The sequence below is a fragment of the Lissotriton vulgaris genome, chromosome 6 (assembly GCF_964263255.1).
Source record: "Lissotriton vulgaris chromosome 6, aLisVul1.2, whole genome shotgun sequence".
NCBI lineage: Eukaryota > Metazoa > Chordata > Amphibia > Caudata > Salamandridae > Lissotriton > Lissotriton vulgaris.
The window spans coordinates 1,167,146,956-1,167,165,667 of NC_141694.1; the positions used below are offsets into that span (position 1 = coordinate 1,167,146,956).

At 44.4% G+C, this 18,712-nt stretch overlaps 1 protein-coding gene across 1 annotated transcript in view; it reads right to left on the minus strand.

The window, feature by feature from the left end:
* WDR64 (WD repeat domain 64) overlaps positions 1-1,161 on the minus strand; it is a 2,246,160-nt gene extending 2,244,999 nt beyond the window's left edge. Inside the window, exon 1 of the mRNA XM_086925751.1 lies at positions 993-1,161. Within this exon, the coding sequence (XP_086781877.1) occupies positions 993-1,161 (169 nt within the window). The remainder of the gene's footprint in view (positions 1-992) is intronic.
* Between the last annotated feature and the right edge of the window lie 17,551 nt (positions 1,162-18,712).

Consider the following 18,712-nt stretch of genomic DNA (forward strand, 5'->3'; position numbering starts at 1 on the left):
CGATAAACCTTGGTAATACCAAGGTTTGCTTGCGGTAAAAATCGCCGCAGCTCAGCGGTAAATTTTTGACTATAACCAAGCAATAGCGATAATTATCGCTATTGCTTGGTATTATTGCTATTGCTTGGTAATATGCCCCATTGTTTTATAACCGTGACTTTGACCCCGCCCCCATGCTCACTCACCTCGCCCTCATTGCACACATTCCCCCTTCTATTTTTAATGCACTTCGACCACTGCTAATGTACTTGTTTTTGTTTTTTGACAATTAAAGGATCTGAAGAGATCGCGTGCCAGTACGGCAAGCTTCTCTAATGTAGACTTACACTGAGCTCCCATCTGTTGCCATGTATTTATGTATGAACCAGAGTCATCACGGAGGTTGCATGCATGGGCCTTGAACAACGCCGAACTTTTGAGGGAAATAAATGCCACTCTGGTGCAGCATCCCTCATACATCTCAAAATTAGAACGGAATGTATCTTGGCCATCATATCAATGTCAGGGGTGTAGTCTGGGACAAATGCTTTGACAGGGTGACAATGAAAGCCATGACCGTGAAGGTGTTGGAATGCTCTACAAATTCAACGCCAAATGTTTGTGGAACATTTATTGTGCACTAAAGTTGAGAAACGGAAGGAGTATGTAAACGCAAGCAAGCATGTGCCATTAATTCACATTGATTTTTGATTTGAAAATAAAAGAAGATTAAATGTACTGCATAATACATACCAAATCGAGGAAATCTACTGAACATACATGAATACATTCCAATGCAGCGACGATTCTCGTTTCATACTTAAATTATATGTTAAGCAATCCTTCCCACTGAAATATAATGTAAGCTAAGGTCGCGCGTCACCAGGTCTGCCACCGCTAACAACGTGGCTACCTGGCTGCAGTGCGCAACCTTGCCCCATCCCGTATACAACCCCACCCGGAACCAGTCCCCCAGACCACTCCTGCCATCGGCAGGGGCGAGACTTCAGTACCTCCGGGAAAGACGTCGCTCTCTTCCTCCCTCTGCGCTATGTTGCGAGCTGCGGTCTCTTTCACCAGGGCTTGGAACTTCTGTAGACTGTGGGTGAAGGTTCGCTGGCTGAATATTCTGCGGGGCTTCCTTGACTCCGGTTTGTCGGTTCCCGGATCCTCGGGCTCCATCACGGCCCCCCAGATGAGCGGCTTCGACGACACAGGCTTCACCTGACGGGCCGAACGAAGAAATGCGCGCCTTGTCATTCCATGATCCCTGACGACACAACGTCCCTCCATGACGTCTCCGTTCTCTCCTATGACATCATGGGATGCCATTTGTATTTTCAGTGGTAAGTGGCATTCCCGCGAAATGCGTAGAAGCAGCAAAACTTGATAACGCGCTTTTCACTAGTAAACCGACCTGTATAGTAGGAAATGAAGAGCACAGGTTGACGCCTTCTGTTGCTGATGTGTATCGTTTTCCTGTTTCTGAGTGTGTGACATTTTTGTGACTTTTGAGTGACTATTTGAGCGACCCTTTATTGAAGTAAAACAAACTACTTTGCCATTGTTGTGAAATGCGTACCAGCGTACCCGCCCACATTCATTACCTTCTGTAGAATGTTTTGCAACATGAAGGCCTTTTTTAAGTGTAATAATGCTTCAGGAAATATTAGTCGAAAAGAAACATATTATAAACATTTCAAGCATTACAAATATGAAATAATAGAAAAAGTTTGGTTTAACACCCGTACTAGGAAAAACTTTGTAAAATTGCAAATACATTGAATGAAATCTAAAAATGCTTAAAATTGTGGATCATGAACAAGACGAACAATTGCATTACAATTTTTAAGTAAATGTAAGGAGAAATATGAAGAAGGGAGAAGGAGAGAAAGAAGTAGTATTTAATAAAATTATTAACAAGCACATGTATTAACAACTATATCATAACAATTATAGCAAGGCAAACTGTAAATACATCATGGAGGCTCAAAAGTGGTATTAATGAGTCCGCAGTGAGCAACTTTCCTGGATAAATGGGATGGGAGCAGAAGCCATAACACATCTCTATTAATTATTAGAGGGAGTGTAGTGTCACGGTGAAGGAAGCTGGCTCTGTATATGCTATACCAAAATGAGGTATATGGTGCACAGAGTCCAGTGGAACCCCAAAGGTAAGCGGAGGTAAAAGGAGATAGCACCTTACTCTCTATTTGTGGTAGTGTGGGCGAGCAGTAAGGCTTTATCAGAGGGTAGTGTTAAGCATTTGTTGTACCCACTCAATCAGCAAATTATGTCACACACTCAAAGACTGAACTCAGACCAATTTGATTTGAATAAAAATAATATGTATTTTATTTCTAGAACCAAGCCAAGCCTGGTGCAGGTAAGTTAAATAATACTTTGCAAAAACGTAAGCAATGTTTTACAATGGAATTTCAGGTTCAAATGCAGTTGATTGAATTACAGGTAAGTCAATGTTTTGAAATTACTGTTCAATTACTTCTCAGATTACTTTGTACATTACTTATTGGATTACTTTTTAGAATACTTTTGTGTGATATGCCTAAATATGACACTGAGATATTTCCTAAACAAAAAAAGGTAAGTAAATCACTCTTAGTACATTTGCAGTTTTGTCAATGTTCCAAACAAACCAACCCATTTAGAAACATTTTCAGTAAAATCAGTCAATGTAATCCTATGGAAGGAAAATTAGTTATTGGTTTACAGGCAAGTACAAGTTTGTGGGAATTGGTATTCTAGGGTTAGAACTAGGGTTCCCCCAAGGTCAAGAATGCACCCTTGAATACCCTCAGCGGCACTAGGGCAGCTGGGTTCAGAGTGCTGAGGCCCATTGTTACCCAATGGGGGATAGGGGGCATCCGGTTGGTGGCTGCTTGCGAGCAGGCCACAGGATGTGGGAGCAAAGCTCCTGGCATTAGGCTCAGGGCAAAGGGGTATACAAGTTAGCACCCACAGTGGCGCAGGGGCGGCTGGGTGCAAGGTGCTATTTTGGTTTCGGGTGCCCTGTTGTTTTCAAAGTTGATTCTCCGGTTGCAACAAAGACTGCCAGCTCGGGGACAAAGATCTTCTGAAGGTGACCACCTGTTGGAGAGGTAAGTTGGGAAGCCTGGGGATGCTGGGACACTGTGGGTTGGACCACCCAAGGCCGTTGGGCATCGGGTGCAGGAGTGTCTTAATGCGTAAGGTTTTTCTTACCAGCTCCGGTCGCGATCGTGGGGATACTTCAGAAAGAGGCTGCAGGTTTTGCTTGGAGATTCAAGGCAGGTCAGAGATCACCAGATCTCAAGATAGCATCGCCGGGGAGAACTCCTCATGGTGTTGGGCCACTCGAACTCAGGCGGTAGGCATCGGGTGCAGAGTGTTGCAGACTCGTGGATTTGGCTGGAAACAGACTCTATGGGGGAACAAATCCGGTGCTCACAGGAGGCAAAGTCTTTCTTATGGAAGGCAGGAAAGGTCCTTCAGGTTCTTGAGACTGCTGGTTGCAGTACACACTGGGATTTCCTGGAGCAGGTTCGAGGTGGGGACAGGCCGGTAGGGCTAGAGCCTAGTCAGTGGGCGTCCTCCTCTTCTTAGTTTCAGCACAGCCTTCTTCTTCTCTGCTTATTGGTTGGTTGTTGTATGAGGAAGCAAGGTTCAAATGTGTCCCTAAAATCTAGAGTTAGGGGCGTTACAGGTAAGTAAAGGTTGGGACCAATTGGTTCCTTCCTTGTGGTGGGTACACCCCCTATTATGTTACCCTCCAGTGGGAGCGAGGCATATGTCTCTCTTTGGTTGGCAGGGTTCCCACATCTGCAAGATGGCAGGGACAATAGTGCTTCACCTCGCGTCCCTCACCTGAGGGCCCAATGGGGTTGACAAATGTGGGAACACCTCCCTTCCTCACTTGGTATTCCCGCCGATTCTCCTGCCCAAAGTGGGGGTAAGAACCGGTGGGGACCAGTTGCTGGAAGCAGCAAAGCCTTGGGAAGCTCGAAAAGGTGGCAAGCCTTTGAAGCTTCTCCTTCGTGGACCCTACCCATCATGGGGAAGTAGGTTTAGCACCTGCCCAGGATGTGCATTATTTCAAACACTGAGAGCCAGCTCTCGACCTCGGGGTGCAGAACCATGTCTGGTGGTGGCAGCTGCTGAGCAGCACTCAACCTGGACACTAGCCGGGGGCATCTCTAAGATGCCCTCAGTGTGCATTTTTTTCATTAAATCATGCCAGTGTGGTTTAATGTGCTGAGTAGTTTGATACCAAACTTCCCAGTTTTCAGTAAAGCCATTATGATGCTATGGAGTTTGTAATGACAAATTCCCAGTGCCCTATACTCTTAATGGCATTACTGCACTTACAATGTCTGAGAATTGGCTTAGACACTGTAGGTCAGTGGTTCCCAAACTGTGCGCCGCCCGCCCTGTTGGCCCGTTATGAGTAGCCAGGGGAGCCGGTAAAGATAGCATTTGGACGTGTGTAGGCAGTAAAATAGTATGCATCTTTTGATGCCTTAGCGGGGCCTGAATGCAGGATGAAGCTAATTCCAGCCGCAACATACAGGGGAGTCACTGCTCGCTCATTAACTCATTTTTTTGGTTTATTTTGAGAAGTTGAGTTTGAAAGGGACAAGTTATAAATGTGCAGTGGCCCCCGCAGTCTCGTCGGAAAACAGGACAGCATCTGACCTAATGAACACATAGTAGGCCCCTCGCAGAACAAGATGATTTCAAATATAGCTACAACTTGTAAATGTAAAATACAGCCATGTATAATTATATCCTGGCTGCTGTTCCCGCACTTTGTGTGAACTTGAAGAAACACTGCGCCTGATTTTGTAAATCAGAAATTCCAGTGGGCAAACTCGCATTTCAGTCCAGTGAACATAACTAGGCACTTTCTGCAAAAGGGTGCGTGCAGTCTGCAAGGCACGAGTTTTTAGCCAATCCTTAAAGATAATCCAATAAAGATAAGGTTGACAAATGGATTTATTAAGTGGCAAAACAAGTTTGTAACCCCTGAACACAATTTAAGGAATATTGTCATCACTCACCATCTATTTCCTAAAAAACATTTCTGAATAAAAAAGTAATGCAAGTTTTAGAATCAATTCACTAATGGCTCGAAAATGAAAAGACAATTTGCACCAAAAGCAATATTTCTCAGAGACATCTCTGAAGTATGTACCCGGGAAGTAGCTGCTAGTGTCACATCAATTTCAACAGATGACAGACTGCAGCTTTGAAGCAGGAGTTGGCTGGTATGCGTGGGGGCAGCAGATCAATGTGATAAAAGGCACCTGGGCAGAGACTGGTAGTGGGCACAAGTATGGTCAATTCAAAGTCACTCATGTCATGTGCCCCACATTGACATGGAATGTAACTGGGTCTACTACCACCTCCACCTTGTGCAACTGACTGTACCTTATCCATACCAGCATGCTACAAAACTACCTCTTGCCCATCCAATCTTCCTTCCATGAGACTGGCTCTCCCCCAACCCCACTGAGCTGGCTGGATCTTACGCAGTGCTGTCTTTTGCAATTCATCTCGTTCTACCCCCAACCTTATTGTCCTGCCCTGCCTCAGCCCCTAGTGACCTGGAGGGTGCCTACTTATAGCTCTGCCAGTGCTTGCTGACCTGGCCCCACTGACAATATATATCTTGCTGTTCGCCAGCCCTTCCCAGTCTGCCACCCAACTGACTCCCCATCCCTAATGTACTAACTTTACTAGGCGACGGACTCTGCCCATGCACAGTGACATGGCATGCGACTGTCACTGCATCACCCGGCTTACTGCAATCATTCTGATAAGTAACTTGACCTGACCTGTTTTGACCTGACAGGGAACGTTTAATGATCACAAATTCTCCAAAACATGTCTTCCTCTGCTTGTAATCAATTGGAAAATTAAAAAATGACCTAATTAATTTAAGGAAGACAACTGGAAGTACTCCCGAGGTTGGGCTTACATCACCCCCCCACGGTAAAAAAATGGTGGGGAGCCACGGCCAACTGCCAATTTAGTCAAGGGAGCCACAGATCCAAAAAGTTTGGGAACCACTGCTGTAGGGGGACAGCACTCACACATCTGTACCCTCACCACTGGTATAGTGCACCCAGGTAGATATACAGCTGACATACACCAGGGCAGTGGGTTGTAGGCATGGCACACAGGGATGGGTGCCATGTCGACTCTTCACTTTGTTCTGCACCAATACCCAGCTTACAAAGGCAGTGTGTGTGTGTGTGTGTGGGGGTAAAGAAGAGGTATTCAAACTGTGGGGCGCGACCCTCAGGGGGGCGGTGGAGTCTTGACAAGGGGGTCAAGCATTTCCAAACCTGGTTTCTGCCTGGAATCCAGAATATGTGCTCACAGTCTGGGACGCTTCATTCGGATCTTTAAAATGCCTCAGCTTAAGTAAATTGAGGCTGCTGTGCTGTGAAATGAACAGGTGTGCCAGACAAGTAAAACAGTCCTGCGTGCCAGGCTGCCTGCTTTCCTGAATAAAATGCAAACCTTCGCAATGAGTTACTCTGCAAATGTAAAAGGTGCTTGGGAGCAGTTCTGGCTTTGACTGCTAAATTCCCTCCAAGCATTGTGATGGCAAAGATTATTTTTCTTTAATTGGCAGTACTAAGAGTTTTCCAACTGGGTTGTGAAGTGTATGCATTTTAATCGTATTTGTATTTACACAGCGCTTAGTACCCCTGAGGAGATGTTGAAGGGACAGTTATGCAAAAAAAATGTAATTATTTATGGTCATGTGTTACTAAAATCTACATTTTGGAAGCTCCAGTTTATCCTAAAACAATCTGCACAGTTTGTAGCAGTCTATCTTATAATGTGTGTAATGCACGCATAAAAAAATGACTTATACATTCAAAGTGCTTTCTGTCACAGGCTGGGACCCTGTAGCAAGAAGACATACACAAGTCACTATTCTCTGCACCAACCAGATTTAATTCTGTGGCTCACCGGTTGTACACAGACCTTTGCAATGCATTACCTCATATAGGTTTCATAATGTACCACAGTGCATTTGCCACTGCTTAACAACTTTAAAATGTATTTTTCATTTAAGCTACCCATTATTTTATATGCAGCTACCTGATGGTGAATGACCTAAAGAACTAACAAAATATTTTGGGGCTGATTTATGAGAGGCTTGCACAACCGTAGTCACTTTTTTTAAAGCTCCGGTGGCACAAGCATCTCAATCATATCTATGAGGCAGCGCAAAGTCACCCTGCGTAGCTTTGCATGGCCTCATAGATATGGAGTAAGACAAAGCAGTGCAACTCGCTGCATTGCCTTACTCTATGTCAAGAAGGCATTGCGATGGGCGTTCCCATGCAACACCAATGGATTTTGATGCTGCCCCAGATTTATGTAGCCATGTAAAACTGGGGCAGCAGCAAAACCCTACTCCTTCCCATACCAGGCGAAAGGAGGAAAAATTGTTAATTTCTCCATGATTTTTCTTCTTTCCATGTGTGCTGCATTCAGCTCACACATAGAAAGAGGAAGACCCCTCTATGGATTATTTTTGTGCAGGAAGTTACAGGAAAGCACCATAATTCATAAATCCGGTGCATTCCTGCCCTTTCACATTGGCGTAGGGCAGCACAGCAGGAAGACTTGCGGCTCTGCCCTATGCAAATTCCTCATAAGTGAGGCCCTTTGTTTTTAGCCACACCTTTGACTACACCCCAACGCTCACTGACCTTTGGTGTGCTAAACACTGTTTTATATTAATTCCCCACTGTAAACATGATTTGCTGTGGGAATTGGGGGACTACATGGTTGTTGATAGTTGTCAATGAAGAGGAGTACCAAGTTCTAGACATTTTTGTAAGATGGGGGTCCTTAAGCCTAAACATTTTTGACAGGGGGATCTTGGCATAAAAAAGTTTGAAGACCTCTGGTGTAAAGGAACTGGGCCTTTAAGGGTGGTGCAATAAGTGCTGCAGCCCTAAGAGGCTTTCCCTGGGCATGGTGCCTTTGGTACCTGTGGTACCATTTACAAGGGACTGACCTCTGTCCAAAGAGTGCCAATTGGGTTTTGTCTTAATGCAGTTTTAGGGAAAGAACATAGGCCCTCGGTACCTGTTTGGGTAGAACCCAGGTCACAATCAGTCACAGTACATCAGCATTTTAGCAAAAAGTGGGGGCAACCATGCAAATAGAGGGCATTTTCCTACACATGGGCTCTATCCAATCTATGATGATGACAAAGAAGATTGTACCAGTCATTAAAAGTTATTTTTGTAGTATCTTTCCAAATTGATGTGATCATTTGTAAATCAGTTGTAATTAACATATCAATACATTTTGAAAGCATCTTTCCATAAGGAGTAGGAGCCTCCTATGAAAGGCATACATGATAAAATGCTATGTCAGCAGAGAAGATTTTGTTTATTCTATCTTAAATGAGTCACCAAAACGTCCTAACCAAGGGATATTAAAAAAAACATATGTAGGAGGTCACTATGTTCATGGGTACAAGACCAGTATTTATGGGCTCATTATGATGTAAGGTGGAAAATCTCTACCAGACACCGACTCGGAATCGGGACTGACTGACTTGGGGTCAGCGGTTCTGTCAGAAATGGGGGTCTCTAGTTGGCAGAGGTAGGTACCTTTGTCCAAATAGGGACCCTGGCTTTTAGTCAGGGATAGGGGGATGCTCACTTTATATAACCCCTGCTTACCTCCTCAGTAGCTTGGCACGAGCAGACAGGCTTATCCTAAAGGCAATGTGTAAAGTATTTGTGCCAACACACACAGTACCCCAGTGAAAACACCACAAATGGAAACTACAGCAGTTTAGAAAAATAAAGTATCTTTATCTAAACTCAATAAGACCAAAAAGACAAAATCCCAACATACACAATTAAAAATATGAATTTAGAAAGGTTATGGCAAAAATAAAGCTTGTAGAAACCAAAGAGCTCCACCTGGGGCTATTGCGACGTCGTGGCAGCAATAAATCTAAAGTACGGCACGACCGCGAGGAGAAGGGCGCCTGGCATGGAGTCACACAGACCCCCCCAAACAAACAGTACCTTTGAAACTAAGTCTGTGATGATGCCCGGCTTTGTGGAAGTGAGGCATCAGTGCTGAGGTGGAGGCCCGCTCCCAGGCTGCCACAGAGAATGTTGTAAATGAATCTCGGACCATAGTATAAATTTCTCGATTCATGCCCTTATATGGGTATACTTTATCATTTCCTTATATAGGGATAGAAATCATTACCATATTTGGCCCAAACCATACAGCCCAAATATGGCATGGATACTTCCACTAAGCTCCAAGAATTAACAACGTTTTCTTGGATAAACCCGCCTTCAGCAGCAAGGGACTTCCCCCTGCTTGAATATTAAGTTCTCCTAGAACTCCCAGCGTTTTCCAAGAAATGAGCCTTTGAGTGAGGTTATTAAGTCCAAACATGCGTCAAACTCGGCACCTTCAAAGTATAAATATGCCTTGATTTGTCTAAACAAACACATGGTGGTTTGGAGCAGATCGGCTATCTACTTGCCCGACGCCCTGCAGCAGCAAGTGCCAAAGGAAACCAACCCTCCAGCAGACGCACTGCGAGACTCTGTCATTTCCCCTGCCGAGAAATCCAGCTCCAGTGTTTTCAGGCTACCCTTGCAGGTATCTGGGAAATCGAGTCCCGAGAACGAGATACAAGACCTCCTTCATTCTAGAACAAAGGTACGGAGCTGATTAGACGTGAATTATTGGAATCAGATTCCAGGCAGAGAACTCATAGGGCCTCATTTATGAGGCTGTGTGTCACTTTTACGCCGCCGGTGTGTCACTTTTTGTGACGCACCAGTGGCGTAAAAAATGCGCCTTGTTGCGCCATATTTACAAAGTGACGCGTCTAGGTAAATGCGTCACTTTGTAAACCCCTGCGCCACATTATACCTGCTCCAGGTATAATGCATGCAAGGGGGGCGTATTGACGTTAGAAAGGGTTGTAGAAGTGACGCAGTGAAATCTATGAGATTTCACTGCGTCACTTTTAGGACGCCGTTGCATCAAAATATTGTGTGCCTGCCTTACAGCAGGCGTAAGACTGACGCAGGCCCTTTCACATGGGGCCTGTAATGATAAACGTCCCTCTCGATCTTTTCAGACTTCCTCGCAGAAATCGGAAAGAAGAGGACGGTCAGAACACAAGGAAGAACTCAGTTTTCCAAAAAGAAGGTAGCAAGCATAAAAGTCAGACATGCCGAGGATCTTGAGGACACAACTCAAGAACGGGGCATGGGCTCAGACAATGTAAGACAGTGCACCAGAAGTAACCATAGTTCGCAAGATCCTGAAGGATCATCTGGAGACAGTGGACTTGAATGTATGCATTCAGGTTGAAACTGCAGACACCAGGGTTAGTATACCCCATAAGTTATATGAAGTAACACTCCGGATGGAGGGGGACATAACTAGAAAAGTAAGAGCACTCTTTTGGGAGAAGCTCTCTAAGGGCTATGAGATTCTTCTAGCTGAACAAGACTGGCCACCTGAATTTGTCAGGGAGTGCTCACATGGCGAAGAGATAATTATTGGAGAGCGATATCGGTGGGATAGGATTCTAATGAGGAAAAAGAAGAAGTCCTTCTTTGTTTTTAATAAGGACTTCTTCTTTTTCCTCATTAGAATCCTATCCCACCGATATTGCTCTCCAGCCTTATCTATGGTGGTACTCCTCCTTTTTGTTATACAGTTACCTATCCAGGGGATTGGGAGTACCTTTCCGTCCACCGAGGTGGATAAAATCCCTTTACTCTCCAATTTTGTTTATTATAGAAGAGATAATTATGCCAGCCTTCTCTAATCATATTCCAATTCATAACAAATATACATATGCCAGAATATGGGCAGTAGCCCAAGCTCCAGCATTATATAAAAATCACGCAGTATGGGATGAAGATTCTCCTCACCATAAAATCCAGTTAAAAACCCAGCCCACTGCACAAAGGCAGTACCCAGTTAAGCAAGAAGCTAAAACACAGGTCAGGGAGATTTTAAATCAACTTGAATACCAAGGGGTGATTGAAACATGCACCTCATCTATGAACAATCCTTTGTTTCCTGTATCCAAACCAGACAATTCATATTGTATAGTATTGGATTACAGACACTTAAACTCTTGTTGCAAAACATTTGCAGTACAAAACTCACACAGTGCAGCACTGATGAATAACATTGTGTGCAAAAAATATAAAACGACATTAGATATTTCAAATGGATTTTCTGTCAAAATATTGCACCAGAAAGCAGGCATTTGACTGCTTTCTCAATGTTGGGGACACAGCGACAATTTTGTCGTCTCCCCCAAGGATTCAAGAATAGCCCAGGGTTATTTTCAGCAAGAGTAATGGAGATACTCCAAACGTACGGTGATGAGGCATTATCTTATGTCGATGACATCTATCTTACGGATGACGACTTGGACAAGCACTTGAAAAGAAGTGAACACCATAATACTTGGGTTCGCTTCTGAGGGGTATAAATTCAATTTAAAAAAAATCAAGAATTGCCCACCTCAATGTCACCTTCTTGGGATATGAATTGTCAAGTGAAGGCAAAAGCCTAGCAGCAAACTTCCTAGAGAAATGTGCGCTGCTCCAACCCCCAAAAACGCTGAAAAATTCACAATCAATTCTAGGTTTCCTGAATTTTGAAAGAACTTACGTTCTAAATTACGCAGAGAGGGTTAAACCTCTCTACGAATTAATCAAACTTGATTTTAAACCGACACATTGGACTCAAACACACACAGAAATTTTGTGTTCAGTCCAAACAGACATGTTAGCAAAAACTAAGCTAGACACACGCGAAAACGTGCGTAACCTTGTAATCCGAATCATCCCAGGAAGATGCAGATTTACGTACCTAACCTTTAATGAAGAAGAAACGGTACCAATAGCTTACAAATCACACTTGTACACTCAAGCAGAAATGAAGTTTACTTATACAGAGAAAATTCTGACAGCGGTTCAAACTGCTGTAGCAAAAGAGGAAGCTCTCGCACAGGGTAAACGCATAATGATCGTTACATCTGTACCTGCCTTAGAGGCAGTGACAAGAGCAAGCATTCCTAATTCAAAAGCTCTACATCTGAGATGGATACAATGGGTTAACTCTCTTGCTGCAACAGACGTTCAATACTTTTTTGACTCTAGTCTAAAGACACAAGAATTTCTCCAATATGAACACGAATGTCCTCTGCCGACCGAAATTCTTCCTCTTGAACATTATGGCTGTATAATATATACAGATGGATCAGCACAGCCCGCAATTGGGGGTAAACAAGCCTATAGTGCTGCGTGCACGATTGTTAAAGGTCGCTGGCGCGAAGGCAAATTTAGACCTATGGTCACAAAAACTCAATCACTCGGAGACTGTACAGCTCAGCGAGCTGAACTACAGGCTTTCAAGATGGCGCTTGAAAATACTGATCGCAAATTCCCCACACTTATAGTGTGCGATTCGTATTTCTGTGTCCAATTTTACAATGAGTATCTGCATAACTGAGTTCAAAACGGATTCAAAGACGCTAAAGGTGGCACAATCAAGCATAAGTTGCTTTGGGAACAAGTAGTTCTTTTGCAGAAAGAACTACAAAAGACTCACGTGATGCATACACTGAGTCATCAGCGTGATGGCGTTCACGTTGCAGGGAATTCATTGGCTGATGAAGCCTCGAAGGCAGCTGTGCAAACGGCTTCCGTAGCTGCTATCACCCGATCCAAAACAAATATAGACAGCGAAATAATCCAACCTGTCACTGCTTCAATCAAAGACAGTGGTAAGACACTTCCAAAAGGCTTTCCAGTAAAATACTCATATATAACTGATGCAAACAATGTTCCTTTTGCTCGAATACCTGGAGTGGGGTATAGGGCAATACCAAACATGGAACACAGGTTAGGACTAATAATTGGAGCACATAAAGGGCTTGCTTCTACACACGCAGGTGTTTCTGCGTCGGTATCATTATTAAAACAGAGATACTGGTGGCCACGCATGAGGAAACAAACTAGAGACTTTGTACTGAAATGTGAAATCTGCCAGAAAATGGAAGTCTCTTCAGTGAAACGTCTTGCACAAACGCCCCTTTTGATTTCAGATAAACCACAAGTGTGTGTTTATCTGGACCACTGTGGTCCCTTAACACGGGATGGCAACTACAAATATATCATGGTCGCAGTGGATTCCTGCACGAGATTTATTTGGTTATGGCCCCAGCGCTCGGCTGACGCCAGAACTGGTATAAAGGATTTATTTATTTATTTATTTATTTATTTTTGCCATTTGTTAAGCGCACGGTTACCCGTAGGCGTCTTGGCGCTAGATTGTTTCCTTGATCATCCTGAAAGCTCGCCAAGTGCTGACCAATTATTGGTCGAACAACCACGTCTTGAGGCCCTTACGGAACTGTAGCAAGGAAGGGCACATCCTAATGTGCTGGGGTAGAGAGTTCCACAGCTTAGAAGCTGCAACCGAAAAGCGACGGTCCCCCCAAGAGACAGTTTTTGATCGTGGGGTAGCTAGTAAGTTTAGATTGGCCGACCGAAGCTGTCTGGTTGGTTTATAGAATCTGAACTGATCCTTAAAGTACCGAGGCCCTGACTCGTTCAATGATTCAAATACAATACACAGGGATTTAAATTTAATTCGATTGGAGATGGTCAACCAATGATATTTCCTGATGGTATTTGCTATGGAGGTGAACTTAGGTGTCCCAGAGAGCAGGCGTGCAGCTGCATTCTGAATAGTCTGAAGCTTGGTGATGACCCTTACCTGAGCATTTAGAAACAAACCGTTACAGTAATCTAGGGACGATAGGACTAGGGTGGTGACCAGGGTTTTGTCAGCAGAGTCCGGTAAAAATGGGAGCATTTTTCTGATCAGCCTTAGCTTGTGGTGGGCTGTTGCCGCTACCTTGTTTGCATGAGCTAGAAAGTTGAGGTCACCATCAAAGATTATGCCCAAATTCCTAACCTTAGAAGCCGGCCTGGGGGGGGTCACCCATTGCTGCAGGCCACCAGGTTGCTGACCATTCAGGAGAAGGAAGTCCAAAAATGAGCACCTCCGTTTTTCCGGAGTTCAGCTTAAGGCAGTTCGCTGCCATCCATTCTTCGATAGCTAGCATTCCACATTGAAAGTGCTCTGCCACCTCTGGTCCATTGTTTTTAATAGCTAGGACCAGTTGAGTGTCATCGGCGTATGAGGTTATGCTCATCCCGTATGCTCTGATGACATTGGTAAGGTCCGACACGTACATATTAAATAAGGTTGGACTTAGGGATGAGCCCTGTGGGACCCCACATGGGAGCGACATCTCAACTGATTGATATGGGCCCAGGGTGACTTTCTGGGTTCTGTCAGCCAGGAAGGATGCAATTAGATCCCTTGCAGTAAGGAGAATGGCACTCTTTCCGACACAGTCGAGTAAGATCTTATGGTCGACCGTGTCGAAAGCCGCGGATAAATCCAGCATTACTAAGATTGCCGTTGCTCCCTGGTCTCTGATGGTCCTTATATCATCGGCAGCTTTAATTAAAGCAGTTTCCGTGCCGTGATATTTCCGAAAGCCGAATTGCGAATCATCCAGGAGGGAGTATTTCTCTAGATGTTCAACTAACTGGTGATTCATGGCCTTTTCTATCACCTTGGCTAGGAATGGGAGACTTGCAATGGGCCTATAGTTCTTTAAATCTGATTTATCGAGGTTTTCTTTTTTCAGCAGGGGCTTCACCAGAGTATTCCTTAAGGAATCTGGGTAGATTCCAGAGGAAAGTATCGAATTGCAAACTGCGGTGATGACCGGGATGAGGGTGTCCATCACCGGAGAGAGTGCTGATAGCGGGCAAGGGTCTAATGACGATCCTGATTTGATGGTGGAGACCAGAGCCTTTATTTGGTCTGTATTGAGTGGGTTAAAAATTGTCAAGGCGTTACCCATAGGAGGAGCCAATGAGGCAGGTATTATGGGCCACGAGGAAAAGGCCTGATAAATATCGGTCACTTTCGAAAAGAAGAATTTTGCCAATTCATCGCAGAGAAGTTGGGAGGGGGGCGGGATTAGATCGGGGGCATTGCCTTACAAGGATCTAGTAATGTCATACAGTTGCCTACTTGAGTTTTTGGCATTTTCAATTTGAGCTGCGAAAAAAGTTTTTTTAGCTTCTGTTATCATGGTTTTATAAATACTCAAAGACTCTTTGTACTTAGCTTTGTCCTCCATGTTGTAATTTTTTCGCCACTGCCTTTCCCTGTTTCTATTCTGCTGTTTTTGTCTCCTTAATTCTTCTGTGAACCATGGCGCGGTTGGGGTATTTCTGTTACTTGATAAAGTCTTGGTTGGTACCAACATATTCGTGGGCTGGGCAATCCAATCATGATATTGTTGGGTGGCAGTTTTTGGGTCTATGAGCGGCAACGGGCAGGTACTGTCCAGAAGATTTTTTAGTTCAGTCTGGTTTATGTTTTTCCAGACTTTAACAGATCGTGGGGTCTGATTATTGCTCGCATTCTTCAGTTTTTCTCCAATGTTGAGTCTACTGAATACAGCGTAGTGGTCGGTCCAGGGCAGTGGTTGGATGTTAGATATGTGTAGGCTCTTCATATTGGAGAAAATACAATCTAAGGTATGACCGGCTTGATGTGTGGCATCTGTAATCATTTGTCTTAATCCCCATGTGGCCATATCGGTGATGAGTGCTCTAGTGTCCCTATCGTCTTTTTTTTCCAGATGGAAGTTCATGTCCCCCATTATGGTGAACGACTCTTCCGTGATTAATGATTCCATTAAGGTACCCATGTCGGCTAAAAACGCCGCCCTTGCACCCGGTGATCGATATACCAGTATGCCGTTGAAACTGATAAGGGGAGTAAGCTTGATGGCAAACTGCAAGGCTTCACATGTGATAATTGGAATGGGGAGTGTTTTAACTGAGAACCTTTCTCTAGCTATAATTGCTAATCCTCCACCCTTTTTCCGTTGTCTGTCCTGTCGGTGAGCCTTATAGCCCTGCGGCACGGCGATTACTAGATCGGGGTCAGATGCATCGTCCATCCAAGTCTCTGTTATGAACAGAACATCTAGATTGTTATCAGTAATTAGGTCTGCTATTTCTTGACGATGTTTACAAGCAGAACGTGCATTAATTAGTGCCATAACGATGTCTGTTCCTGTATGCGGAGTTTGAGGCTTATTACGAATAATATGATTGTAAATATAATTCATGGTGTTACACCCCGCACAAATGATGTTGCTATTATGCAATGGACTAGCAGGATCATGGCGAGTGCAGCAAGAGCTGGAGGAGGGTTGTAGGTCTATCAGAGCCGAGCGCGAGTACACCAACCTTAAATCCCGTTGGTGCTGACCAGGGTTCATGGCCCTAGGCCCGGACTCAGCGCGGACGGGCGCAGACGGGCTTGCCTTTGGGGCGCCGTTGGCGCACCGCCGGCGTGCCCTCTGCGCCCGTCCGCTGCGCGGCCGGGAAGGTGGATTATTTTTAAGCATGTCAGTGGGAGCGTTAGGAGGAGGGCGGGATCGTGCAGCAACTAGAGCGCCCCCCTTTTCTCCCCTCAAGATGGCGTCTGAGTGTGTGTATTTCCAGTACCAGCCCCGAAATCGGCTGCACTGTAGATGCACAAAGCGTAAAGAAGAAAGTCTTTGGCGCAACGCTAATCTCGCCCAAAGTGCGTGTGAGTACAGCTAAAATGCACCATTAAAATATATACACAAATTAAAATATATGCAGTACTACGAGTTCTACAGTAATATTCTTAACACTCTAATAGAAACGCTGGATAGCCCCCGGCTTCCGCCTCAGGGGTAGATTTAGGGAAATCACAGGTTTGTAGTTAACCGTCCCTTAAGTAAGCTGGGAGGGCGGGATCGTGCAGCAACTAGAGCGCCCCCTTTTCTCCCCTCAAGATGGCGTCCGAGTGTGTGTATTTCCAGTACCAGCCCCGAAATTGGCTGCACTGTAGATGCACAAAGCGTAAAGAAGAAAGTCTTTGGCGCGACGCTAAACTCGCCCAAAGTGCGTGTGAGTACAGCTAAAATGCACCATTAAAATATATACACAAATTAAAATATATGCAGTACTACGAGTTCTACAGTAATATTCTTAACACTCTAATAGAAACGCTGGATACCCCCCGGCTTCCGCCTCAGGGGTAGATTTAGGGAAATCACAGGTTTGTAGTGAACCGTCCCTTAAGTAAGCTGGGAGGGCGGGATCGTGCAGCAACTAGAGCGCCCCCCTTTTCTCCCCTCAAGATGGCATCCGAGTGTGTGTATTTCCAGTACCAGCCCCGAAATCGGCTGCACTGTAGATGCACAAAGCGTAAAGAAGAAAGTCTTTGGCGCGACGCTAATCTCGCCCAAAGTGCGTGTGAGTATAGCTAAAATGCACCATTAAAATATATACACAAATTAAAATATATGCAGTACTACGAGTTCTACAGATTTGCAAGTCTTTATCGGCACATACGCAATAGGCACGCTACATTCTGATCAGGGTCCTGCGTTTAGCTCTCGAGCTTACGAAGAGGCCATGGTTAGTTTAGGCGTTGCATTGCGGTATTCTAGTCCCTTCCATCCTGAGGGTAATGCGGTAGTGGAAAGAAAAAAACGTGACATAAAGCAATCCATAACAGCAAAGGTATTAGGTTCGGGTGATGGGTGGGTCAAACCTCTAATAAGTGTCCAATGTAGTTTTAACAATCTGCCAAGAGATTCTCTGGGGGGAATCACTCCTTATGAGCTACTATTTGGTACTAGAATGATAATCAAGGATCTAGATTGTCAGACTTCAGTGGTAAAACATAAACCCTTTGATGTCAAAGATCGTTTGGCTGTCTTACAGGACTTAAATGAAACAAGAAGAAGTCTGAGTAACACAACACAAAAGCCAACAGCCACTGAAGATAAACCACCTGTACTTCCACTCTTCTTAATCCGTCTGTATATATATCTTAAAAGTTTATAAAATCTTTCTTGAACGGGCATATATCAGCGTGATTCCGTTGAGGCAAGAGAACAAGGCAGAAACGCGAACTCAGAGCACAAGAGAACATATCCAGTTCATCAACGGAATCACGCTGATATATGCCCGTTCAAGAAAGATTTTATAAACTTTTAAGATATATATACAGACGGATTAAGAAGAGTGGAAGTACCCTCACATACCTATAAGAAAGAGGAGAGGTCTCCTACCTTCCTGCCCTATATTTGCGAAGAGATACATATACAGACTGACAAGATGAGTGGAAGTACCCTCACATGCCTATAAGGAAGAGAAGAGGTGTCCTATCTTCCTGCTCTATAATTGTGACGAGGAAGAACTTCACCTTTTGTTAGAAGTCACAATCCGAGACTAAACAAAACACTGAGAGTGGTGCTCTGACTTACATCTACATGAAAGGGTGTTAAACAATAGTCATTGAAGCCGGTGACCCCAAAGAAACGGCAGTCCTGAAGAAGGTGCTACAGTATCTAGTGTTTTCTGCACCGAAACGCGTCGACGCATTCTTTTCTTGCATAGAATCTAAGTAGGGTCCAGTGAGCAATAGATACGCATATATATATGGTACTATTGACAGCACTTTTATATTAATTAAGGACCTTTGGATCCAGAAATTAGCAGTGGCAAAGGAATCAGAAGGCCACAGTGTGTAGGGGGTTGTT